Source organism: Bufo bufo, chromosome 4 (genome assembly GCF_905171765.1).
Source record: "Bufo bufo chromosome 4, aBufBuf1.1, whole genome shotgun sequence".
NCBI lineage: Eukaryota > Metazoa > Chordata > Amphibia > Anura > Bufonidae > Bufo > Bufo bufo.
This window is the reverse complement of record NC_053392.1, coordinates 83,179,532-83,206,582: the sequence shown is the minus strand read 5'-3', so window position 1 is coordinate 83,206,582 and position 27,051 is coordinate 83,179,532. Positions and strand designations below refer to the sequence as shown.

Sequence of the window (27,051 nt, the reverse complement as noted above, 5' to 3'; positions counted from 1 at the left end):
AATCGTGAAGACGCCCTGAACATCAGCATATGTTTAGCTGACAGGGGTCAAACCTGGTGACAGAATCCCTTTAATGTGTTATGTTATTTAGACACAGCTCTCAGCATGCTTAGCCAGTCATTAATTTTCATAGTGCTGTTATGATTTATGGACACAGCTCTCAGCATGCTTAGCCTGCCTTCTATCTGGCTGTGCTTCTTGAGAGTCACAGTCCACAGGCTCAGAAACAGCCAGGTAGAAGGCTGGCTAAGCATGCTGAGAGCTGTGTCCATAAATCATAACAGCACTATGATTGCCCTCCCTTCCAACTGGATGAGTTTATCTGATACCTGCCCTGCTCCAGAAGCTCCTGCTGTCTCACGGGCTGGTGTGGCTGAGCGCTGTGGGCCGTGTGCTGGTCAAAACTGCTGAGTAGGTTGTACACAGCGCAGCGTGCAGGAGGGATAACCGCGGGCGCACTGAGGTCATATCCAGCGGGCCGGCATTACAGGAACCGCACCAGCTGCTCTGACGTCCTGCCGCCGGATATCCTGTGACGTATATCCGGCGGCAGGACGTCAGAGCAGCTGGTGCTGTTCCTGTAATGCCGCGGCCCGCCGGATATGACCTCAGTAGTGATAGGAAGTTCGGATCTTTCAGATGAATCGGTTCATTTGAATCAGCTCATTCAAATGAACCGATTCATGAATCGGATCTTCGGTTCACTTGCTGAGTCATTGACTGCTGAGCTGACTCGCAAGTGAATCGAAGACTCTAGGTGCCGGTGCGCATGCGCAGATGCTATCCATTCGATTCACTTGCTGCTGCTGACTCAGTCGGCTCTTCAGCTCTCTAATGAGTGAGTCAGGATTAGGAAGAGTGATTGATTATAGTCAGGGCTTTTTTTCTGGCGGAACGCACCGGAACAGCGTTCCGCCACCTTTTGACATCGCAGGCTGCTATGTATCAGTGGGGAGGGACTGGGAGGAGGAGCTGGGGGCCGGTGCGTTCACTGTGCTCCGGCCCCCAGCTCCAGTACAGTTATAGAATGTGTAAAATTAATAACGATTCTATTCATGAGGCCCCCTCTGTAGTAGAACATTCAATATATCCATCCTACTCACAGGGCTGTTATCGTAATCCAGGCCGGCCGGGCAGACGAGCGGCCTACTTTATGAATGAAGCTGGCGGCGCAGGCACGTGACGTCAGTCAGTGACGCTGCCGCTCGTCTGCCCGGCCGGCCTGGATTACGATAACAGCCCTGTGAGTAGAATGGATATATTGAATGTTCTACTACAGAGGGGGCCTCATGAATAGAATCATTATAAATTGTACACATTTTATAACTGTACTGGAGCGGCAATGGGGGGGTCTGTGGATGGCAGTGTTATGGGGGGGGGGGTCTGTGGATGGCACTGTTATGGGGGGGGGGTCTGTGGATGGCACTGTTATGGGGTGGGGGGGCTGTGGATGGCACTGTTAAGGGGGGGGGTCTGTGGATGGCACTGTTAAGGGGGGGTCTGTGGATGGCACTGTTATGGGGTGGGGGGGCTGTGGATGGCACTGTTAAGGGGGGGGTCTGTGGATGGCACTGTTAAGGGGTGGGGGGGTCTGTGGATGGCACTGTTATGGGGTGGGGGGGTCTGTGGATGGCACTGTTAGGGGGGTCTGTGAATGGCACTGTTATGGGGTGGGGGGTTATCAATCCAATACTGTATATACAATATACCTGTACACACCATCTATTATACCTCGTACCTAACATATCAGTACACTGCTGTATATACAATATATCTATACACACTGCATATATTATACCTTGTACCTCACATATCAGTACACTGCTGTATATATGATATATCTGTACATATTGCATCTATAATACTGTTTAATATATGCAGTGTGTGTGTATATATATATACAGTACAGACCAAAAGTTTGGACACACCTTCTCATTCAAAGAGTTTTCTTTATTTTCATGACTATGAAGGCATCAAAACTAATGAATTAACACATGTGGAATTATATACATAACAAACAAGTGTGAAACAACTGAAAATATGTCATATTCTAGGTTCTTCAAAGTAGCCACCTTTTGCTCTGATTACTGCTTTGCACACTCTTGGCATTCTCTTGATGAGCTTCAAGAGGTAGTCCCCTGAAATGGTCTTCCAACAGTCTCGAAGGAGTTCCCAGAGATGCTTAGCACTTGTTGGCCCTTTTGCCTTCACTCTGTGGTCCAGCTCACCCCAAACCATCTCGATTGGGTTCAGGTCCGGTGACTGTGGAGGCCAGGTCATTTGGCGAAACACCCCATCACTCTCCTTCATGGTCAAATAGTCCTTACTTTCAAAGTTTTCCCAATTTTTGGGCTGTCTGACTGACCTTAATTTCTTAAAGTAATGATGGCCACTCGTTTTTCTTTACTTAGCTGCTTTTTTCTTGCCATAATACAAATTCTAACAGTCTATTCAGTAGGACTATCAGCTGTGTATCTACCTGACTTCTCCTCAACGCAACTGATGGTCCCAACCCCATTTATAAGGCAAGAAATCCCACTTATTAAACCTGACAGGGCACACCTGTGAAGTGAAAACCATTTCAGGGGACTACCTCTTGAAGCTCATCAAGAGAATGCCAAGAGTGTGCAAAGCAGTAATCAAAGCAAAAGGTGGCTACTTTGAAGAACCTAGAATATGACATATTTTCAGTTATTTCACACTTGTTTGTTATGTATATAATTCCACATGTGTTAATTCATAGTTTTGATGCCTTCAGTGTGAATCTACAATTTTCATAGTCATGAAAATAAAGAAAACTCTTTGAATGCGAAGGTGTGTCCAAACTTTTGGTCTGTACTGTATATATATATATATATATATATATATATATATATATGAGGCATACAAGGTATAATACTGTAGATGCAGTGTTTATAGAAATATGTGGTCAGTTATGCATTATAGTCACTGTGTGTGTGAAGTACATGAGGTTGAGGTTGTGGTCACTGTACCTGTCTGAAGTATTATACATGAGTGAGCAATGAGTAAAAACAGGGCATGGAGGGGGGGTAAATGATGAAAAGTGGAGGACCTCCTCTTACCACTCCATTCCAGTCTGTATGGATCAATGCAGAGCTGATTGTGAACTTCTAATACTTGCTGTTAGGGGTTGAAGGACCTGTGATGATGTCATCACAGGTCCTGGCAGATATACCTTTGAAACCTAGGAACTACACCATTTTTGGTGCAGTTCCTTTGCTAGATTCTGCAGGACCTGTGATGCTGAAGATGATGTCATCACAGGTCCTGGCAGATGCACTGTTCTAACCTGGGAACTACACTTTACACTGTGCAGTTCCCTTACAGGACCTGTGAAGACTCCCTGTACTACTCAGACGACTCAGAGCTGCTAGTGCTTGCCTTGCCTCAGCTCTGATTGGTTGGTGGGCGGGGAGGGGAGGGGCTGGCAGAAGCAGCTTCCACTCTAGGATCATATTACGCTCCTCCTGAGTCCCTCCCTCAGGCTCCCTGCTGCCAGCGTGAGGTGAGCGTCTCTGCATTGTCTGTGTGCTATGTGACGCTGCGCTGTGTACAACAGAGGACTTTTAACCCTCCCGACGGCCTTTTGGCTGGTAGGGGCCTGGAGCTGCAGCTCCATCAGCCCCTATGTTAATCCGGCCCTGCCTATGGGGGCTGAACTGGAGGAGGAGGACGACATTGTAGCACAAGCAATGTGTAGCGAAATGGGTGGTTTTTATACATATTTGACAGGAGAGGAGGAGCAAGAGCAGCCAGAGGAGCTACAGGGTGATGAGGCAGAGGACCCAGACACACCATGGCAGTATGCAGTGGAGATGGAGGCAGGGAGTCCCTCAAACAAATGGCCCGATGCATGCTCACTTGCTTGCATATTGACAACCGAATTGTCACCATTTGGCAGAGGGATGACTTCTGGCTCTCCGCCTTGTTGGACCCTCGCAGTAGAGAAGAAAGGGCTCCATAGCAAGGATAAAACCAGGCCCCCCAAACAGGACAAAAGGGTTTCTGCCTAAACCTTTTTCAATGAACCTTGGGCTATTTTTCCACTGCCTCATTTGCTAAAAGTTGTTCCTTTAGAGGGTAGAGTCCTGACCAAGTTTTCACCTCTAGTAGAAGAGGGGATGATCCCAACTAAGACTGGGCCCCCTCTTGCCCTGGGCCCCATAGCAGTCGCCTGATCTGCTGCTATGGTAGTTACGCCCTTGGACCCCCGCTACTGGCTCAAAATGGGGCCTTTTTTACACCCTCTGAGAGGGAGGACAAACTGAACTACTATAGAGACATCCTATGTAGTCAGTTGACTACCATCATCCATCCTCTTGCAGGTCTGACCGGGGGGGCCCTCTGCCCTCACGTTCCACTGCCATGGCTGCTGGGGAGTGATGGGGTGGCAGGAGCAGTAGCAGCTCCATCAGGAGCAGCCTGAGTCTGGAGTTGCGATGAGCAGCTTTCTTCACCCGCCTAGTGAAGAAACTACTCATCAGCAGCTAGACATAGAGCAAAACCTGAACCAGCAGGTGGTGGCATACTTGGAGTGCACCCTGCCAGCTGTCATTGAAGATCCGCTGGACTACTGGGCAGTCAAAATGGATTTGTGGCCGCAACTGGCCAAGTTTGCCCTGGAAAAGCTGTCCTGCCAGGCCAGTAGTCCTGCGGGTGTTTAGTGTGATGGGGACCTTAGTTACCCCAAGAAGGACTCGCCTGTCCACCCAATATGTGGAGAGACTGACCTTTGTCAAGATGAATCAGGTTTGGATCAGCCAATATTTCTACCCAATAGTGTTGAGCGAGCATGCTCGGCCGAACACTAGTTCGTCTCAAGGATTGCTATGCTCGGCACATCACCTCTATTTCTATGCAGAAGATCCCTGTACAGTAAGGAAATCCCTCAGTGTGAATCCGCGGCTTAGTCCCTGCTCTGACTCCATATATAGCTATGTCCATATATGGAGTCAGTGCTTGGGGACACCCTAGTGTATTTAAATCTAATTTAGCCTGTATTTCAGAAAAGTTTCTGACAGGATTCAAACTCACGACCTTCTGCATTAAAGGCAAGGCACTTAACCACTCAGCTATAATAGCTGCATAGCCACTAACTTAAAAAAAAGAAAAGACAAATGAGACTTCTACTTTACTGTACTTCTACTGTACTGTACTAGTGACTGGCTATGCAGCTATATAGTGTAGTGTTAAAAGTTCTTGGCTATGATGCAGAAGCTGTGAGTGGAAATCCCTGCACAAACTTTTTAAGAAATAGAGGTTAAATTAGATTTATATATTTTATATTTTTTTTAGTAATTGTAAAAAATGTATGGCACAAAATAAATGTGTAATTACTAAAAATAATATATATATATATATATATATATATATATATATGAAAAGTAGAGCAACACTCCAAAATTGCAGTAAAAAAGGATGTATTTATTCACTCATAAATGACGCTACGTTTCGGCTCCAACATGAAACCTTTAAAGGCTTCATGTTGGAGCCGAAACGTAGCGTCACTTATGGGTGAATAAATACATCCTTTTTTTACTGCAATCTCGGAGTGCTGCTCTACTTTTCAGCTATACAATTTGGGTAAGCCTCTCATTTGGAGCTAGCACCCTCTCCCAATATTGGTTAGTGCTGCCATATTTTCACATATATATATACAGTGGGGGAAATAATTATTTGACCCCTCACTGATTTTGTAAGTTTGTCCAATGACAAAGAAATGAAAAGTCTCAGAACAGTATCATTTCAATGGTAGGTTTATTGTAACAGTGGCAGATAGCACATCAAAAGGAAAATCGAAAAAATAACTTTAAATAAAAGATAGCAACTGATTTGCATTTCATTGAGTGAAATAAGTATTTGAACCCTCTAACAAAAAAAGACTTAATACTTGGTGGAAAAACCCTTGTTTGCAAGCACAGAGGTCAAACGTTTCTTGTAATTGATGACCAAGTTTGCGCACATTTTAGGAGGAATGTTGGTCCACTCCTCTTTGCAGATCATCTCTAAATCCCTAAGGTTTCGAGGCTGTCTCTGTGCAACTCTGAGCTTGAGCTCTGTGGACAGGTGTCTTTTATACAGGTGACTAGTTAAGACAGGTGTCCTTAATGAGGGTGACTAATTGAGTAGAAGTGTCTAACCACTCTGTGGGAGCCAGAACTCTTAATGGTTGGTAGGGGTTCAAATACTTATTTCACTCAATGAAATGCAAATCAGTTGCTATCTTTTATTTAAAGTTTTTTTTTTCGATTTTCCTTTTGATGTGCTATCTGCCACTGTTACAATAAACCTACCATTGAAATGATACTGTTCTGAGACTTTTCATTTCTTTGTCATTGGACAAACTTACAAAATCAGTGAGGGGTCAAATAATTATTTCCCCCACTGTATATATATATATATAGAGAGAGAGAGAGAGAGAGAGATAAAATTATACTTCTGATATATATGAATGCATAATATGTGGGAAACTACTACTGGTGTTTTAGCCATAATATATTTACATATATTATAATATATTATATATTCTAAATATATAATATGTGTAAATATATTATGGCTAAAAACTTCTATATATATATGTATATGCATCATAGCCCAGAACTTTAACCACTACACTATATAGCTGCATAGCCAGGCCCTAAAAAAAGACACTATGTCACCTTGCACCTATTTAGCCTCCGCGTGCTGCCGCCACCTCCACACTACAAGTATGTCACCTTTCCACTCTGTGGTCTCCTGATGCTGCTACCATCTCCACACTATGCCACCTTGCCACTCTGTGGTCTCCTCATGCTTCCACCTCTACACTATGTCACCTTGCCACTCTGTGGCCTCCTGACTTCCTGATTTCCTGACCCTCCCCACTTCCTGACTGGACCACTATTTTGCCTTTCGGCCTGGCTGACATCATCATTTATTTGACCCTTCTTCTGATCTGTCAGAAGAAAGGAAAAATGAGACACACAACGGATCCTGTCTGTGTAGCAGCTGTAAGGCCTGTATGGTCCCATCAGAATTGGACAAAACACAGAGGACTTGCAAATATTGGGTACAAAACACAGAGGACTTGCAAATATTCCATTCACGTGTCATCTCTGTTTTGGATCCACTCCTGTTTTTTTTTTGGCATTAACAATACTGATGGATTACTTACCAAATGCTGACCGAGTGAAGGCGGATGCTCAACAGACAGGATCCATTTTTTTGGGGGTTATTGTTCTGACGGATCAGAGGAAGGGCAAAATAATCAGTGATGTCAACACAAACTTACTGCTGACGCCCTCTCCAGTCTGTCAGGGGCCTCTATTTGTATAAGCGTTTAATATAACAGGTTCTGTGGACATCTATGTGGCATCAGCAGACGATGGTGTAAAAGAAGTGCACTTCTATCTATCTTCTGAGTTCATACTTTAGTTAATTGGTCAGTTTTGGCCCCGTGACTGCCCAAATAAGTGAAGTGTGCAGTGATTCTAAGAGCGACGCGTGTCTTCTGCATGTCATTTATCACAGTATTATTTAACTACCACAGCAGACTCCCTATGCGTGTTACTGCAAAGGCACAGTGTTCTACACCACTATAAAGGCTCTCTGCAGCCAGGAAATAGCCGTTTTTGAATGCCATTCGCCGCAAATAAATTTGGATCGAACCGAATTTTTTAAGAAAATTCGTCGAATCGGCAGAATCAAATTTTTTAAAAATACGCTCATCTCTAGTTATGATTCCATTTGGGAAGCCATGTTATTTGTGTGAACATAGCTCCAGTTTTTTTGCTTTCAAAAGCTTAGCACACTTACATTAACTGGCCACTCCCACCTGGGTGATGACATCACATGTCGTTCTATTATTCTATCCAATTAAAGGTTAGGAAGCCCCCTTCAATCAACCATATATAATAAATCATTACCCATGGCAAAGAACGGTATTCCCAGTAGAGTTGAGTTATATCTTCCATCTGTTACGAAAAATATCCCTGCCGCTGTGACATTGGAGATACAAATAGTGAGTACTCCCAGTAGACCCAAGAAAGGCTTGCTGCGTAGACAGTCCTTCATAGAGCTGGAGAGAGTGGCAGCCAGGAGGACCAACATAAGACTCACCACAATCTTACTTCTAGACAACTCTATGGTTTTCTGAAAGTCTTTGAGCAAGCTGACCGACGTCAGTAAAAACATCTGGATCTCAGGATGTTCCTTCTGCAGCTGGTGAATTAGTGTGCACAATTCAGTTTCCCATTGCTCGTTAATGTAGTCTTGGGTAGCATAGCCGTAATTCTGGAGGTAGTAGGTCATTTGAATGGCTCGCGCAGACTTGACTCTTTGATCTTTGCTGTTCGGGACTTCAGCAACACCCCCCAACTGGTGTCCAATGAAACTCTGTCTTCCATTCTGCAAAATCACAAGACAAAGCATGGAATTAAATGTTGGTGATGAAATAGAGGGGTTGAAGACCCTACAAATGCAATACGACACTAAGGGTGCTAATAAATTCACACCTATTAGAAAGGTCAGTGTCATGGCAGGGCTTCCAACTGGCATTTTTTAGCCCACACACAGCAAGGTTTTCCCAGGAATGTCTCCACCAGATTACAACACTTGCTTGGCTGTCCGGTCACCAGATTTATCACTAATCAAGCATTTATAGGACCAGGTGGAATGCCAGAATCTACAGGCTTCGCTACAACATCTGTTGGTAAATGTGCCACAGGATACCTTACAGAACCTGTATGTCTCCATGTCCAACTGTATCTCATCCTGTATCCAGGCTAGAGACCATAGCTTTTCTTGTATCCAGACTAGAGGCTGTATCTCATCTTGTATTCAGACTAGAGGCTGTATCTCATCTTATATCCAGTCTAGACGTGGCCCAACAGGGTCCTAGAGCCTCCTTTCAATTATGTAGTTTTCCCCAATAAACTTCTCCTCTCTCTCTCTAATATTGTAATCACTTACATCTATCATCATTACAGTCACACATAGAACGTTTCATTCCAACAACTCCATCTTATTGCGGGATTTCTCTTATAAATGTGTTTATGCAGTTATTAAATTTTTGAATCAATTTAATGCTATGTACTAGACTTTAAATTGAAATACATGCATGAGGTTCTCAGCAAGGATGTAGGTACCATAAAGGCAGCACAGATATGGGGTCTCATTGCAGGTGACCACATCCCCAATTTAATGAGTACCAAGAACCTGCAAAGGGATGTGGTTTTCACAGGTGACAAAAAGGGAAGAGGAAAATGCTGTATTCCAGGCATGCTCAACCTGCGGCCCTCCAGCTGTTGCAAAACTACAACTCCCATCAATCCCGGACAGCCTACAGCTATCAGCCTACAGGGTATGGTGGGAGTTGTAGTTTTACAACAGCTGGAGGGCCGCAGGTTGAGAATCCCTGCTGTATACCAAGACCAAGGCTGGTGAACATCCCCAATACCTGGGGCATTACTTTTGGCACCTTTGCACATCCATTACCACTGGTGGGTGCATCTTTAGGGGCAGGGCAGGCCGTTCCTTCACCATTGTGGAACGGGCAAACTTTCCCTAATTGCCTTTCTATTTTAATTGTGGAACTAGGCTTACAGCCAGTTTCGTTAGTCTCTGACTTTTATCCCCTGACGAGTCCGGTGACAATGAGTGGATAGAAACATGTCACGTCAGGAGCATGCTTTCAGGGACTATACTAGGGAATTGTCCCAGTATAGGGGCAGGTTCTGGATGAGGTCAAACCTTTTGAGGCAGGTGCTCTGTGTAGATAGGTAGGAGGACATAACAGATTCTCCCCTTTCATCTTAGGAATATTTTAGGGATAGATTCCTCCCTTCTCAACCACGCCACCATTACACAGACACCTGAACCCCATCATTCTTTTTCCTCTGCTTGGATCATCTACCATCATCCAACGCCTGGGACCAGTTGATCTCCTGTTTACTTCTAGACCGACACTAAGACTGTTCGGTTTTATTTCACATGTAGGAGGTTTAGGTACAATATTCCATGTGAATGATACCGTTCAGACATATTGCATGTGCATTGCTATCAGCTTTGGCGTATATATCACAAGCATAACCCCTGTATACTATTTGTTTCGTACTGTAGTGTTCTTTATTTGCATTCATTTTAATTGATCATTAAAAGTCAAGTCTTAGTTTTTAATCCTCCCCCTCCGATTTTAGTGGTTATATTATAGTCTAAATTGGGTTAGGACCTAGAGGCCACGACACAGTGGGCCTTGTGTTTATCTTTTCTAGTTAAACATTATCCAAGCAATAGCAGTTTAGTCATTTCCTGCTTATATTTATAAGCTGGTCTTATAAATGCAGACAAGGGGTATACAGCACATAAAGCATGTGTTATTTCCCGTTACGTTATTTTATTAGCTACACAAATGCCCTTAGGCACAAATAAAACAACTTACTGCCTGTCTAGAAGCAGAGCGGACACAATACCTCAGTAGTTTAACGGCTTTGGTATGTATTACGCAGTGCAGCACACCTATATTATACCATGACAAGCAAATGTTCTCTGCATCTATCTACTCTAGATATCAGCTATGCCTATTGTATACACAATATCTATCTATCTATCTATCTATCTATCTATCTATCTATCTATCTACCTATCCATCCATTTACCATTCTCCCTCGCTGAACCAGCTTAAATGAAATACCATACTTACCTATTCGATAATGGCTCCTCACTAAACACTTTAAAAGTCCCCAAGTACATCACTGGATTATTATTCCCCTTGCTGAACTACAAAGTCCTCCAATTGACCATCAGAGATCATATTCATTTATAAAACATTGATATTTTTCCAATTGATAAGTACTGTATAGACCCAATACTGTATTCATGACAAAACTGCCGCAGAACACAAAACATCCTCCTCTTCATCGATTATTGGGGATCATCATCTCCCACCATGGCCACCAAGGATTATAGAAGCTACAGAGTAAAATTAAAGGGGTTGGCCCATGACAACATTTATGACCTCTCCAAAGGATAAGTGATAAATGTATGATTGCCAAGGGTTTAACTGCTGGGAATCCTATCAATCACAAGAAAATGGGTCCTATTTACCCTGTTTGAATTGAGTGGTGGTCACACAAGAACATTAGCACTCCATTAGCTGTCTATGGTATTAATACAGATAGCCAATACAGTCAATTCCACAGACCCTGTCAATTCCACAGACCACTAGTCATTTCAAACATGGGAACCAATACCCTCTTTCTCATGACTGTTGTGGGTTTGTACTGTACAATAAGACCATAATGATAGGTATTAAATGTTGCTCATGTGCGTGTTGCCTAGGCGTCATGATGGTGCCACACACTGAGAGGGAGATATCAGGTTTAGGTAGTTTAGTATATGGAGACAACACAAGAAGTTCAGTTTTTGAAGGATTCCGTTTCAGATAGAGGGAACACATGATGTTAGAGACAGCGGACAGGCAGTCACAATTGTTCTGTAATACAGCATGAGTGATGTCGGGGGATGAAGTGTATAGTTGTATGTCATAAGCATAGAGACGGTACTGGAAACAAATTATGTTGATGGTCTGTCCAATTGGGGCTGTGTAGAGAAAAAAGATGAGAGGGCCTAGGACTTAAACCTGAAGAACCCCAACAGCAAGAGGTAGAGGGGAAGAAGTGGAGCCAGCAAATGATACACTGCAAGAGCAGTCAGAGAGATATGAAGAAAACCAGGAGAGAGCAGTGTCCCAATAGATTTGAGCATGGTTAGTAGGAGATGGCGGTCTACAGTATCAAAAGCTGCAGAGAGGTCAAGGAGAATGAGCAGAGAGTAGTCACCATTGCATTTTGCTGTCAGGAGGTCATGTGTCACTTTGGTGTGGGCAGTTTCTGTAGAATGTAGGGTGCAGAAATCAGATTGTAATGGATCAAGGAGAGAGGCGAGAGAAGACCTAACACTCCAGAAGTTTAGAGATAAAGGGAGGATTGTAGATTGTTCTGTAGTTAGTTGTGCAGGAAATGACAAGAAAAGTAATGATAGAGTGTTTGAATGAGAAGAGGAAGATATCAGAAGACAAAGAGAGTTTAAAGATTTTTGTTAGGTGATTGGTGACAGTCGGAGAGAGACAATGGAGTAGGTGTGAGAGAATGGGGTCAGAAGAGCATGTGGTAGGATGAGAAGAGCCTGGAGACTTCTTCTTCCGTGACTGGGTCAAATGCAGACAGTGAGCCAGAGGAGATGCAGGAGGGGGAAGGGGATCAATGACACTTAGTGGCTGAGAGACGATTTTATGCCGGATGTTTTCTATTTTCTCTGTGAAGTAGGTGGCCAGATCTTCAGCACAAAGGTCTGTGATAGGCGCCTGCCCTTTAAAACTGAGGAGGGAGTAAAAAGTTTCAAAGAGGTTTTTGGGGTGTTGGACAGTGAGGAGATTAGGGTGGTGAAGTAGGTCTGTTTGGTGAGGTGGAGGGGAGAGTTATAGGTTCTTAGCATAAATTTGTAATGGAGGAAATTTTCTGGTTTGTACGTTTTCCTTCATAGGCGTTTAGCACTCCTGGAGCAGCAATGAAGAAAGTGAGTTTGTGGTGTACGCCATGGCTGCTTTGGCCTCTGTTTGGAGGTTCTGGCGTAGGGGCGCTACTTTGTCCAGGGTGCTTCTAAAGGGTGTCATTATAGTGATTTACAGCCAGATCAGGACAGCAGAAGGAAGAGATTGGAGACCTTGATGAGTATGAGGGTCAATGGCCTACAGTTTCTGAACGTGTAATAAGTAGGAGTGTGCTGGGATGGGTTAAGATTTGTGAGAGTGAAGGAAATAACGTTGCGGTCAGAGAGCGGGAGAGGTAAGTAATTAAAGTTGGAATATTGAGCAAAGCCAGAAGAAAACTCAAGTGTTTTACGGTGTTTATGTGTCTGCGAGTTAGAAAATTGTTAAAGGCCAAGCAACCTATTCATTACAGTGGGTCTGTGCACATGAGTATTGTTTAATATTGATTATCTCACTTATCATCAATCACAGCATGTTCTATATTGTACCTTTTTTATACAGCCCTGACTCCACAGAAATTAATGGAACTTGCGTGATATATTCAGTGTTATTCTTCAATTTTTCTTCACATTCACATGCATGAATAACACATCAAAAAACAATTGCATCCGCACAATAAAAAATTGAAACACTGAACTGAATCACAGACAAAACTAAATAAACTTGCGCAAAACCATCAGTTTTTCCCTAAACCCAGTCTGACTCATTCCGCACCACTTGTATAATATAAGCCTAACAGTCACACCCCGGTCATGGTGCTCGATGGCAGTAGGTTGGGGCCAATGTGATGTCCCATTCCTCATACGGTACGTGTACACACCGCTTTTCAGATCATGTAAATTCCTTAATATTACAGCTCAAGTTCAGACAAGTATTCCGATTGGGGGCAATAATCTACCATATAAATCAACTAGATTTTGGGTCTGAACTTTAGAGAAAAAACATAATCCATATGATGCTTGCTTTTGAGGGCGGACAATCATCTTATCTACATTATCCGCAATATCTATGTGTGCCCCAATGGCAACCACATAATACGCAGCTGGAGATGGCCGCTGAGCGCAGTGCGTCCCTTAGGCAATGTATATAAATCCCACAAACAAAACTTTACCTTCCACTTTGTGAAATGCCAAACTGCACAGCCCAGCGAAGCTCTATGGATTTATTATGCAGATTTGTCCTCTAACCGCCTCCCATTGAATACAACTCCAGGCTGTACACAGCATTGATGTCGCATTTACAATACAAACAGAGGAGCATTACACAGGGTGCCAAAAAATATAAATACAATGTCGAGCAAATGGATCCGAGTGGTGTTCTTTGAATGCACTGAAACATAATGCTGTGGGGTTCAGCACTCCGCTATCAATACGGCTCTGCATCCAATTCTTATTGTTAATAGCGGAATGGAAAAGCAATGCAACGGTAACAGCTTAAAAAATAATCATAGTCAGTAATAGTAAAAAAAAAATATTTACGGAAGCCGCGGCTTAACAAGAATATAGATGTAATTCTGATTATCAATGCTACCGTGAAAAATATCAACTTGTACAAGTTAACAGAAATTCTACTATACAATCAAAATATACTCGTTGTACAACATGTTACATGTACCGCTCCAGGTAGGGGCATAATGTAATCTATATAACTTAGAGGGGGTTTTAGAAGAGTCCCCTGATGATAAACCGATTACAAGGCTGCTGGGATCCCTAATGATCAACTGCAATCTGTGCGGAAACAAGTGTTTAGTTTCCCTGCAGCGCCACCACAGGAGAAGTTAGGTATTACACAGTTGTTCTCACTGAAAATCAATGGGCAGTCAAGGTAATGCATGGATGTACCAGGTCCTCCTGATTAAGAGATGATTTTTATAGCCAGTTTCTGCTCTCATAGATTACCATACAGCCACTTGGAGATGAGTTGTTCCCTTAGGGCCCATGGCCTTACATACATTCAATGAATTCTAAGGTGTATAACATTTTACAGGAGAATGTAAGGGCGGCATCCATGACTTCAAGCTGAAGAAATCTCGGGTGATGCAACAAGACAATAAGCCAAAGCACAGCAATTTGTGGACTGCAAAACACTTACGGGCGTCTGAATGGACCCTAATTGAGATGCTGTGGCCTGACCTGAAAAGGGCTGTACAAACAGGGCATTCCAGATAAATTATCGAACTTAAATACATTTTCAAGGAGGAATGGTCCAAAATTCCTCCCTATCGTTGTACAAATGTTATTTGCAGTTGCAGGAAATATTTGGTGAAAGTGATTGCTCTGCAGGTTATTAAGTTCATGGGTTCACTTACTTATTTCCCCTGCACAGTGGATGTTCACTCAATGTGCTAAATAAAAGACATGAACGGTCCAACTGAACATTGTTTGGCTATAACTGTTACCTAGATAACTATGAACCCATTTTATTACTAATCAATGCAGAAATCCTGGACATTCCATCCTAATGGCATCTTATTAGGATTCATTTCTCCACCCAGGCAGGAGGGGAAGATATCTACTTCCTTCCTTCAGTCAACATTACTAAAATACACTCCTTAACTTTCAATATTTTGTTAACTGAGGACAAATTTTATGTTCTGTCTGATTTATATCCCGGAGGAAATTATCTACTGAGGGTGCATGGCTCTCTCAGTGTAGATGAGACATAAAGGCGGCCATGAACATCCAATAGCTGTTGACTGAACAATCTCTTCCGACTCCTTCACGACTCCATTATACACATGCTCGACTTGGACAAATATGTATGTGGAATTAATGGGGGGAGTGGAGAAAGGCGCTGCCAGATACGTCTGGCAGAAGCATATCTCCCAGGAGAACCAAAAGGATCTTGTAAAAATACTTATTTCGCTCCATTCTTCTTTCCCCCAACATCATCTGTCGGGAGCTCCCCATACACTTTAAATTGAGTTGGCATTGGTATTAAAGGGATTCTGTCATCCGGATTTTAGCTACAGAGCTTTTCACATCATTACATCAGTCTCCTCGATTTAGTTTAAAATATACTAGTCTTACCCCCATATGTCTTGTCATATAGGCTAAAAATTGCTTTTATTCACCGAGCGAAGTGCACAGACAGCTGGCGCATGCCCAATTTGTTCGGTGAAACTGCTGCCAGGACACATGGGCCCGAATGAGTGGATCCAAGGTGCATGAAAGAGATTACGGGGCACTAGAAAAAAAAGTCAGCAAGGAGAGGAGTGAATAATAAACAGCGGGCGGTGCTGGGCTCCAACGGCCAGAGGGACAGCCCCTTGGGCTCCTTAGAGAGGTAATTTGCATATGAATAAAAGCAATTTTTAGCCTAAATGACAAGACATATGGGGGTAAGACTAGTATATTTTAAACTAAATCGAGTAAACTGATGTGATGTTGAAATCCGGATGACAAAATCCCTTTAACCGCCTCCGGACCGCCTAACGCAGGATCGCGTTCCGCGAGACGCGAGATTTCGCTCAAAGTAGGCCCGCGCATGCGCATCGCGGGCCGGCAAAAGTTAGAGGACAAGTTCGTCATCAGCCTGCCAGCCAATGATCGTGGCTGGCAGGCTGGCGATTTTCAAAAAAACTAATGAAAAGCCAGATAACACATCATATTAGTAAATATGATCTGTTATATGGCTTGTCTGCTCCTCTGCTGGTCCTTTTCGTCGGTTGGTTCCAGCAGAGGAGCAGACATCACAGTGAGTAGCACCAAACACTTCACCTTAGCCCCAGATCACCCCCATCACCCGAATTAACCCCTTGATATCCCCTTGATCGCCCCTGTCAATCACCTAGTGAAAGGAAAAAAGTGATCAGTGTAAACTGTCACTTTTTTTTCCCACTGGTATTGACTGTTAGGTTTTAGGATAGTTTAGGCCCCTTGGTTAGGTAGTTTAGCGTCAGTTAGCGCCCAGCCCACCGCACCGCAGTCACTGATTCACTGATTAGCGTATCGCTAATCAGCATTTATACTTTTATAGTATCTGTAAGTGATCAAAACTGATCACAGTCAGATCTATAATTGTATTAGTGTCACCTTAGCTCGCCCTCCACCCAAAACGCAGTGTTTGCCCGATCAGGCCTGATCGGTCGCCCACACGTGCGTTCACCCACACCCGCCCCGCCGCAGTGACAAAAAATATATATTTTTTTGATCACTGCACAATCACTTTCCAAGCGCTGCGGCGATAAAAAAATCAGTTTCGATATTTTTTATCAACCGCAGCGGCCTCTGGTACTTCGCTAGCCTCCCCTTTGTAAGACAGGCTTGCTTTTTTTCTTAGGTAGTCTCAGGGAATACCCCTAAATTTAGTAGTCCAAATGTCAAACAGGGGGTATTCTTCTGAAGAGGCCTACAGGATTCTGACCCAGTCGGATGAGGAATGGGAACCCTCATCTGACGAATCTAGCGGGTCAGAATATGAACCTGTAGAAAGCAGTGGCAGTCTGACCCAAAGTTCGGACGAGGAGGTGGAGGTCCCTGATAGAACCAGGCGTACCCGGCCCCGTGTCGCTAGACCACAGGTTGCGCAGGATCCGCTTCAAGAGCAGCAGAGTGGGGCTGTCGCTGCCGGATCACGTGGTGAGGCATACACCAGCAGCGCAGCCCTCCCTGGACCTAGTACCAGCACTGCCGTACAACATGGTGAAGTGGCGAGCACCAGAAGGGCAGTTGAAGCTGGTACGGTGGCACGTGCAGTAGTTACCCCGTCGCAGCCACCGCACAGACAGGCCCGTAGACCCCCTAGAGTCCCTGAGGTGCTGGCAAATCCTGATTGGCAGCCACCAACTTCAGCCGCACCATTAGTTCCCCCTTTCACCGCCCAGTCTGGAGTTCGGGTTGAGACAGCTCAGATCGGTTCGGCCCTGGGATTTTTTGAGCTGTTCTTGACTGCGGAGCTCTTGGACTTAGTCGTGGCAGAAACAAATCGGTATGCCACTCAATTTATATCCGCCAACCCGGGAAGCTTTTATGCCCAGCCTTTCCGGTGGAAACCAGTCCAAGTTTCCGAAATTAAAATTTTTCTGGGCCTTCTCCTCAACATGGGTCTAACCAAAAAGCATGAATTGCGGTCATATTGGTCCACGAACCCGATTCATCACATGCCCATGTTCTCTGCTGCTATGTCCAGGGCACGATTTGAGGCCATCCTGCGTTTCCTGCACTTTAGCGACAACACCACCTCCCGTCCCAGAGGCCACCCAGCTTTTGACCGGCTCCACAAAATTCGGCCGCTCATAGACCACTTCAACCAGAAATTTGCAGATTTGTATACCCCAGAGCAAAATATCTGCGTAGACGAGTCCCTAATACATTTTACCGGGCACCTTGGCTTCAAACAATACATCCCAAGCAAGCGCGCCCGGTATGGGGTCAAATTGTATAAGCTCTGTGAAAGGGCCACAGGCTATACCTCTCCTTTCACCTGGGATAAAGTGCATAATGTACTTCGCCACATCTTTGGGCGATTTGCGCTTTGCACATTGTCCCATGGGGAAGGAGAGGTTTGTCCTATAAAAGATAAAAAAAAAAAAAAAACACCAGTAAGCAAAAAAGTTAACTTCAGTTCAAAAAGTTAAAAAAAAGTTTATATTTTCTGTTCAAAAGTTATTATAAAGTTAATAAAATTTATTGCGTTGCGGCCTGGTTTTTTCTTTTTTGTTTTGTTTTTTTTACCTTCCAGGTGGACCAACCGATCGACTAGCTGCAGCACTGATGTGCATTCTGACAGAAGCATTGCGCTGCTGTCAGATTACACACAAGTCGGTGTATGCTGCGCTGCAAGACAAGATTTCTCCTCTGCAGAAAAAGATACGTTTGCCGAGGCATATGAGCTGAGGAGGCGGAGGTGTTCATATGCTTTGGCAAACACTTTGTATATATAAAAAAAATAAAAAATCCCGGCAATGATTTATTCATCCACATCGATTGATGTGAATGGATAAATCTGGTTTGCTAGGGCATACGGGCTAAGTGGGTATGGATGTTGGGCGGAGCTCCTATGTCCTGGCAGACGCCTTTCCCCTCCTTTTTTTTTTTTTTGGCCGAGATTTTTTCATCCACATTGATCGATGCGAATGAAGAAATCTGTGCCGTTCATTTTTTTCTTTCAGCCCAGAGGCTGAACGTAAAAAAAAAATCTCATTATCCGTATGCTCAATATAAGGAGAATAGCAGAAACTCCTAATGCTGGCCATACATGTAATGATTGCGGAGACCCTCAAATGCCAGGGCAGTACAAACACCCCACAAATAACACCATTTTGGAAAGAAGACACCCCAAGGTATTCGCTGAGGGGCATATTGAGTCCATGAAAGATTGAAATTTTTGTCTCAAGTTAGCGGAAAGGGAGACTTTGTGTGAAAAAACCCCAAAAAATCTATTTCCACTAACTTGTGGCAAAATTTTTTTTTTCTATGAACTCGCTATGGCCCTCATTGAATACCTTGGGGTGTCTTCTTTCCAAAATGGGGTCACATGTGGGGTATTTTTACTGCCCTGGCTTTTTAGGGGCCCTAAAGCGTGAGAAGAAGTCTGGGATCCAAATGTCTAAAAATGCCCTCCTAAAAGGAATTTGGGCACCTTTGCGCATCTAGGCTGCAAAAAAGTGTCACACATGTGGTATCGCCGTACTCAGGAGAAGTTGGGAAATGTGTTTTGGGGGGTCAATTTACATATACCCATGCTGGGTGAGATAAATATCTTGGTCAAATGCCAACTTTGTATAAAAAAATGGGAAAAGTTGTCTTTTGCCGAGATATTTCTCTCACCCAGCATGGGTATATGTAAAATGACACCCCAAAACACATTGCCTAACTTCTCCTGAGTACGGAGATACCACATGTGTGACACTTTTTTGCAGCCTAGGTGGGCAAAGGGGGCCACATTCCAAAGAGCACCTTTCGGATTTCACCGGCCATTTTTTACAGATTTTGATTTCAAACTACTTACCACACATTTGGGCCCCTAGAATGCCAGGGCAGTATAACTACCCCACAAGTGACCCCATTTTGGAAATAAGACACCCCAAGGTATTCCGTGAGGGGCATGGCGAGTTCCGAGAATTTTTTATTTTTTGTCACAAGTTAGCGGAAAATGATGATTTTTTTTTTTTTTCCTTTTTTTTTTTTTCCTCCTTTGCCCACCTAGGCTGCAAAAAAGTGTCACACATGTGGTATCTCTGTACTCAGGAGAAGTTGGGCAATGTGTTTTGGGGTGTCATTTTACATATACCCATGCTGGGTGAGAGAAATATCTTGGCAAAAGACAACTTTTCCCATTTTTTTATACAAAGTTGGCATTTGACCAAGATATTTATCTCACCCAGCATGGGTATATGTAAAATGACACCCCAAAACACATTGCCCAACTTCTCCTGAGTACGGAGATACTACATGTGTGACACTTTTTTGCAGCCTAGGTGGGCAAAGGAGCCCACATTCCAAAGAGCACCTTTCGGATTTCACCGGCCATTTTTTACACATTTTGATTTCAAACTACTTACCACACATTTGGGCCCCTAGAATCCCAGGGCAGTATAACTACCCCACAAGTGACCCCATTTTGGAAAGAAGACACCCCAAGGTATTCGTTAATGGGCATCGTGAGTTCATGGAAGTTTTTATTTTTTGTCACAAGTTAGTGGAATATGAGACTTTGTAAGAAAAAAAATAAAAAATAAAATCATCATTTTCCGCTAACTTGTGACAAAAAATAAAACATTCTAGGAACTCGCCATGCCTTTCACGGAATACCTTGGGGTGTCTTCTTTCCAAAATGGGGTCACTTGTGGGGTAGTTATACTGCCCTGGCATTCTAGGGGCCCAAATGTGTGGTAAGTAGTTTGAAATCAAAATGTGTAAAAAATGGCCGGTGAAATCTGAAATGTGCTTTTTGGAATGTGGGCCCCTTTGCCCACCTAGGCTGCAAAAAAGTGTCACACATGTGGTATCTCTGTACTCAGGAGAAGTTGGGCAATGTGTTTTGGGGTGTCATTTTACATATACCCATGCTGGGTGAGAGAAATATCTTGGCAAAAGACAACTTTTCCCATTTTTCAAACTACTTACCACACATTTGGGCCCCTAGAATTCCAGGGCAGTATAACTACCTCACAAGTGACCCCATTTTGGAAAGAAGACACCCCAAGGTATTCGCTGATGGGCATAGTGAGTTCATAGAAGTTTTTATTTTTTGTCACAAGTTAGTGGAATATGAGACTTCGTAAGAAAAACAAAAATCATCATTTTCCACTGACTTGTGACAAAAAATAAAAAGTTCTATTAACTCACTATGCCCATCAGCGAATACCTTAGGGTGTCTACTTTCCGAAATGGGGTCATTTGTGGGGTGTTTGTACTGTCTGGCCATTGTAGAACCTCAGGAAACATGACAGGTGCTCAGAAAGTCAGAGCTGCTTCAAAAAGCGGAAATTCACATTTTTGTACCATAGTTTGTAAACGCTATAACTTTTACCCAAACCATTTTTTTTTACCCAAACATTTTTTTTTTATCAAAGACATGTAGAACAATAAATTTAGAGAAAAATTTATATATGGATGTCATTTTTTTTTCAAAATTTTACAACTGAAAGTGAAAAATGACATTTTTTTGGAAAAAAATCGTTAAATTTCGATTAATAAAAAAAAAAGTTAAAATGTCAGCAGCAATTAAATACCACCAAATGAAAGCTCTATTAGTGAGAAGAAAAGGAGGTAAAATTCATTTGGGTGGTAAGTTGCATGACCGAGCAATAAACGGTGAAAGTACTGTAGGTCAGAAGTGTAAAAAGTGGCCTGGTCATTAAGGGTGTTTAAGCTATGGGGGCTGAGGTGGTTAAGGTTTTAAGAGAGTGCTGGTTATCTCAGCTTGGCTAGCAGGGAGAACTAGACAGGTAAGCAGGTCATTGAGCTTCTGGATGACTAGGTGACAGAAAAGGCTGCCCTTTGGGAGCTAATATAGCTGTCAGTTACTTTCTCTTCTGGATTCTGGATCCTTTGACTTTCTGGTTGTTGACCTCTTCCTGACAACTGTCACTAATAAAATATCATATCCTCCACCCAACTTGCTATTGCCGACCTAGACTGTGGACATCTTTGCTAGCTTCTTCTTCTGACCTACTGACCTGAACCTGGTACCAATGTGCATGAAGGTGAAATATTTCCAGCAAAATATGGATAAATGTATATGTACGTGACAAATCACCATTAACCTAAATGTTGATGAGGTCATACAGTTGTTCAAACAACTAGGGAACAACTATTATAAGGCTACATTCACACGTCCGTGCTGTTTTGCGGACCCGCAATTTGCGGATCCGCAACACACCCGCCCGGCACCCCTATAGAAATGCCTATTCTTGTCCGCAGCTGCGGACAAGAATAGGACATGCTCTATCTTTTTGCGGAGCTGCGGACCCAAAGATCGGGGCCGCGCTCCGCAAATGCGGATACAGACAGCACACTGTGTGCTGTCCGCATCCATTCCGTCCCCTCAGAGAATGAATGGGTCCGCACCCGTTCAGCAAAATTGCGGAACGGATGCGTACCCATTTTGCGGAAGTGTGAATGGAGCCTAAGGAAGACATTAAATTGGTTGTCTAGATATTGACCACCTAAATGAATGGTAGCTGAACTGCAGGGACCCATCAATTTCTAGGGCATCCAGCTGCTTCAAACAGCTGATTGGTGTTGTTGCAGAGTGTCAGAGCCTTACTGATCCGATATTGCTCACCTATCTTAAGAATAGGTCATCAGTATCTAGAAGCCAAACAACACCTGTAAGCACAGATCATAAGTGCTCTCCTATATTCCTTAGCCATATATTCCTAAAAAAATAAAATAAAATTGGGATGACAAATAGGGGGGAGATGGTGGTGGTGGTTGTGGTGGGGTGTTCATAGGCAAGAAGTCAAACCATGTAAAAACCATGCATGATCACTGAAGTTAGCTCCTTAGAGAAATTAGGCTTTTTTGTAAATTTACATTGGACATCCACATTGCAAATACAGAACTTATAAGATGAATAAGTGGCGGACTCGGCAGGACATTTGTGGACAAATTACTGTAGAAACCAAACAAATGGAAAAGGAACGTTTCTGGCACAAAGCATTCAAACCTTGCTCAGTGCTTAGCAATTTTGTGGCAGGAAACTGATTATTTCAGCTCTCTGTCACATTAGTAGGACTGGAGTGTCAGCTCGATCTGTTTAATAGCAATGTGCTATGATGCGATCTGCATCTGGCAATATATTCACTAGACTGCAGCAGGCGTCATAGGCTAATAGTAGATATGCATTATGGATATGGAGTGGATAGAAAGAGATGTGATGATTAGGAAGCTAACTATAGTCTCCACTGGTCATACATTTCCCTAAATGGGTCAATAATTCAGCCGGTATAATATTTCTTGCCACCAGAAATTGGCTATAGGAAGGACAAATGAAGAAACTGCCCTGATCTCCACCATCTGGGGATGACTGAATGTTGTGAATCAAACCAGCTTTGAAGGATTTGAAAAACATGACTGCTTTCCTCCAAAAACAACGCCACACGTGTGCAGAGACTGTGTGTGTTATTACATCACAGACCTAGTCACTTCACTAGAGTTGAGATGCAATACCAGATGCAATCTAATATGGATCAGTATGGAAAAAGCCATGTTTCGTAATCGTATACAACCCCTTTAACCCCTTAAAGATCAGGTCATTTTTGGTGTCAAAAGGATGTTTTTGCTTGTTTTTGGCTCTCGGCATTCTAGCAATCATAATTTTATAATTTAAAGAGGTTGTCCCACGAAAAATAGTCCACATTTTTTAAACTGGCACATGGATCTGAATACTTTTATAATTGCATGTTATTAAAAATATATTATAGCCGCAGAGTTATTCTATATCTGTACAGCGCCACCTGCTGTTTCTCTGTCCACCTACTGTGATGGTTGCATATGCTCAGTTCCTTCCTCCAACTGTCAGCAGCCCGATCTTCTGTTAGAAACTTTGACAGTTACAGGGAGAGAACTGCAGCAGAAAGGACACATTCCTTGAAAAAGGGCACACTCTCTAAGCTGCAGCAGAAAGGACGTGCTTCCTGAGAGGCAGCAGAAAGGACACGTCCCTTGAGAGAGGACACAACCTCTGAGCTGCTGCAGAAAGGACACACAACCCTGAGAATGGACACTGCCGCCACTATTTTTCAAGGTGTGCCGTGCCCGCCTTATACCAACATGTGTCCCGTAACATCACAGGTGCCCTGAGAAACACAGTACCTGGGAAGGTCCACTTAACCACGGACACATGGACAAGTGCATTCGGCCAGGGACGCTACATTTCTGGGTGAATGTTGTGGAGGCCGGGAGCGAGTAGTACCCTGGGATGGCACAGGTGCTACCGACTGCGGGTCATATGTCAATCAGGGTTTACGCCAGCACCTACGTTAGTGGCTCTAACCCTTACTTCTCCTCCTCCGCCTCCTCCTCCACTTCCACCTTTGAATTATCCATGTGCAGCGCCAGTCAGTCATCAGTCGGTAGCTGGAAGCAGTGTAGCACTACAATGGTGAAGCGGCAACAGGCCGAGCTGAAGCTGATATGCTTAGGGGACAAACAGCACACCGCCGCAGAGCTGTGGCAGGGGATAAGAGACCAGACTGAGCTGTGGCTCTCGCCACTCAACCTAGAACCAGGCATGGTTGTGTCTGATAATGGCCGTAACTTGGTGGCGGATTTGGAGCTCGGCAAGCTCAGACACATCCCATGCCTAGCCCATGTCTTAAACTTAGTGGTTCAGCGGTTTCTCAAAACCTACCCCAATTTTCCTGAGCTACTGGTGGTGCGCCGCATGTGTGCACATTTCCACAAGTCATCGACAGCTTCAGACGGTCTGTCAATGCTGCAGCAGCGCTTGAAATTGCCAGCTCACCAACTGTTGTGCGACGTGAGAACGCGCTGGAACTCCACGTTCCACATGTTGGCCAAGCTGCAGAGGGCAATAGTGGAATACCAGCTGCAACATGGTCGTCGCCTTTCCAGTCAGCTTCCGCTCTTCACAAGTGTGGAGTGGGCATGGATGTCTGACATCTGTGAGGTTTTAAGAAACTTTGAGGAATCAACACAGATGGTGAGCGGCGATAACACTATTATCAGCGTAACCATCCCACTTCTGTGTCTACTCAAACGCTCACTGCTCACAATTAAGGAATTAAGGATAACAATTTACATGTGGAAGAGGTGGAAATGGGGGAAGACATTACACAGGGTGATAGCCAGACCACCCTCAGTTCGCCTTCTCATCGCGAATTGGACGATGAAGAGGAGAAGGAGGAGCAGGAGACGGTTGCCTCCGGTACAGAGGGTAGTACCCATGGAGGTTTAATTCCATCTGTTCAGCATGGGTGGGAAGAAGAGGAGGAAGAGGATGAGGAGATTGAGAGTGATCCTCCTGATGACAATAGCGAAGTCTTGCCTGTTGGCACTCTGGCACACATGGCTGACTTCATGTTAGGCTGTCTTTCCAGCAACCAGCGCCTTATATGCATTTTAGACAACACGGATTACTGTGTTCACCCTTCTCGACCCCCACTACAAAGAGAACTTCTCATCTCTCATTATTCTGGTGGAGAGGACGAACAAAACTGTGCAATACCAGAAGATACTTGTTGAAAAATTGCTCCAAAAATTTCCATATGACAACGCTGGTGGCAGAGTCCGTACTTTCTTGGCCAACCGAGGAGGGGAGATAAGGGGAACACAGCAGTTCCAACAGACGCAGGGCAACACTCTCTAAAGCCTGGGACAGTTTCATGACACCTCTCCAGCACCCTCACCCTGATGCGTGGCCTAGTGTCACAAGGAGGGAAAAATTTTGGAAGATGGTGAAGGAGTAAATAGCAGACCGTGTCAGCGTCCTCAATGATCCCTCACTGCCTTACAACTACTGGGTGTCCAAGCTGGACACGTGGCATGAACTGCCGCTTTACACCTTGGAGGTGCTGGCCTGCCCTGTTGCTGGCCAGCTAAGACCTGTCCTAGGTTGCTAGTATAGCTTATATGTGTATACAGCTAGACCTGCCAATAGCCTTAATACAGTTCCTATGTTTATGTGTTAAAGACAAAAGCAGAGTTATTTACTATGACATCATGTTTTGGATATCATATAACTGTTATATTTTGTGTTCACAGAAGCAGAAAAAGATAATATGCCTTTAAGATTAATTTTGTAATGTAAGGTAAGCTCAGTGACACAGCAGAAACAACAGAAAGAATAGTGTTAATCTGTTGTTGCTGAAGTCTAGACCAATCACAGCCAGCTTCTCGCACAGCAAGAGTTCTCACCAATCACAGCCAGCCTCACACACAGCCTGTCTGGGAATTCCCCTGGCAGGAGCTGCTAGAATCATTACTCACCAGAGAGAGGAGCTGAACAGACACACACTTTCAGTCAGAGTCCAGTTTTATGGGAATAAGAGGCCAAAATAGGTATTTAAAACAGTTATATGATGTTTATACTGTTAATTTAGTGATTAGAACTGTATACTGAACCAGTTATATGTGTGTTTACTTACAGTTCCACCAAATTGCAAGCTACAAATTGCAAGCTACAATTGCAAACTACAAAGTTCACAATCCAAATTTCATATTGCAATCTAAATTGCATGCAACCTTACCAGATCATACTCAACCAATCTGCAAATAGTTACTGCAAACTGCAAACCCAGTTTAGCCAGTAGAACTTTTAAATCTCAGATATACCTCTCAGAGAGATCATAAAGTGCTTAAATAACTTAAAGTGAGAGTACAGAAACTCAAGATAGAAATATATCCACCATTTTATGTTGAATGACAAGATTGAACAGTTGAACCATCATCTTAATCTTACCGCCATTTTGTGATATCTTTTCAATACGTGTTATGTACATGGACTATCTGCTGCGGAGGCGGCAGTGTTATATATGAAGAAAAGTTGAAGTTAATAAAGAAGTTATTTCAAGAATTTGGTGTGTTCTTTAAACCTACTGTTTCCATAGAACGGCGCTAGAGGAATTACAAAGTAATAGACAGTCTGGTTATACTAAAAGTCAGAGATACCAAAATTCTTCTAATGCCACAGCGCAAAAGGCACTTCATAGTACTGCGCCTGCCACATGCCCTGCCGTCAGCATTTTGTCCTAGTGGGTATTTAGTGCTGCTGGTGGCATTATAACAGATAAGCGTATCTGCCTGTCAAATATAAATGCTGACAGGTTGACTCAGGGCCGGCTCCAGGTTCATGTGGGCCCTTGGGCGATAAATCCCAGTGGGCCCCCATGAGGCATTTTTTTACATTGACATGTCCCCCTGTGGCTCCTACACGGTATAATGACCCCCAGTGGCCCCTATACAGTATAATGACTACTAGTGGCCCTTCACACAGTATAATGAACCCCTAATTTCTCCCCCCACTGTATAATGACCACCTGTGGCCCTGCATTCAGAATAATAACCCCCAGTCGCCCCCATTTAGAATAA

The 27,051-nt window shown here is 43.7% G+C and overlaps 1 protein-coding gene across 2 annotated transcripts in view; it reads right to left on the bottom strand.

Moving 5' to 3' along the window:
• The window catches only part of PTCHD4 (patched domain containing 4), a 245,825-nt gene that overhangs the window by 57,666 nt on the left and 161,108 nt on the right, over positions 1-27,051 (bottom strand). For both annotated transcript variants that reach the window (XM_040427456.1, XM_040427457.1), the window contains exon 2: positions 7,929-8,409. In XM_040427456.1, coding sequence (XP_040283390.1) covers positions 7,929-8,409 — 481 coding nt within the window. The remainder of the gene's footprint in view (positions 1-7,928; positions 8,410-27,051) is intronic.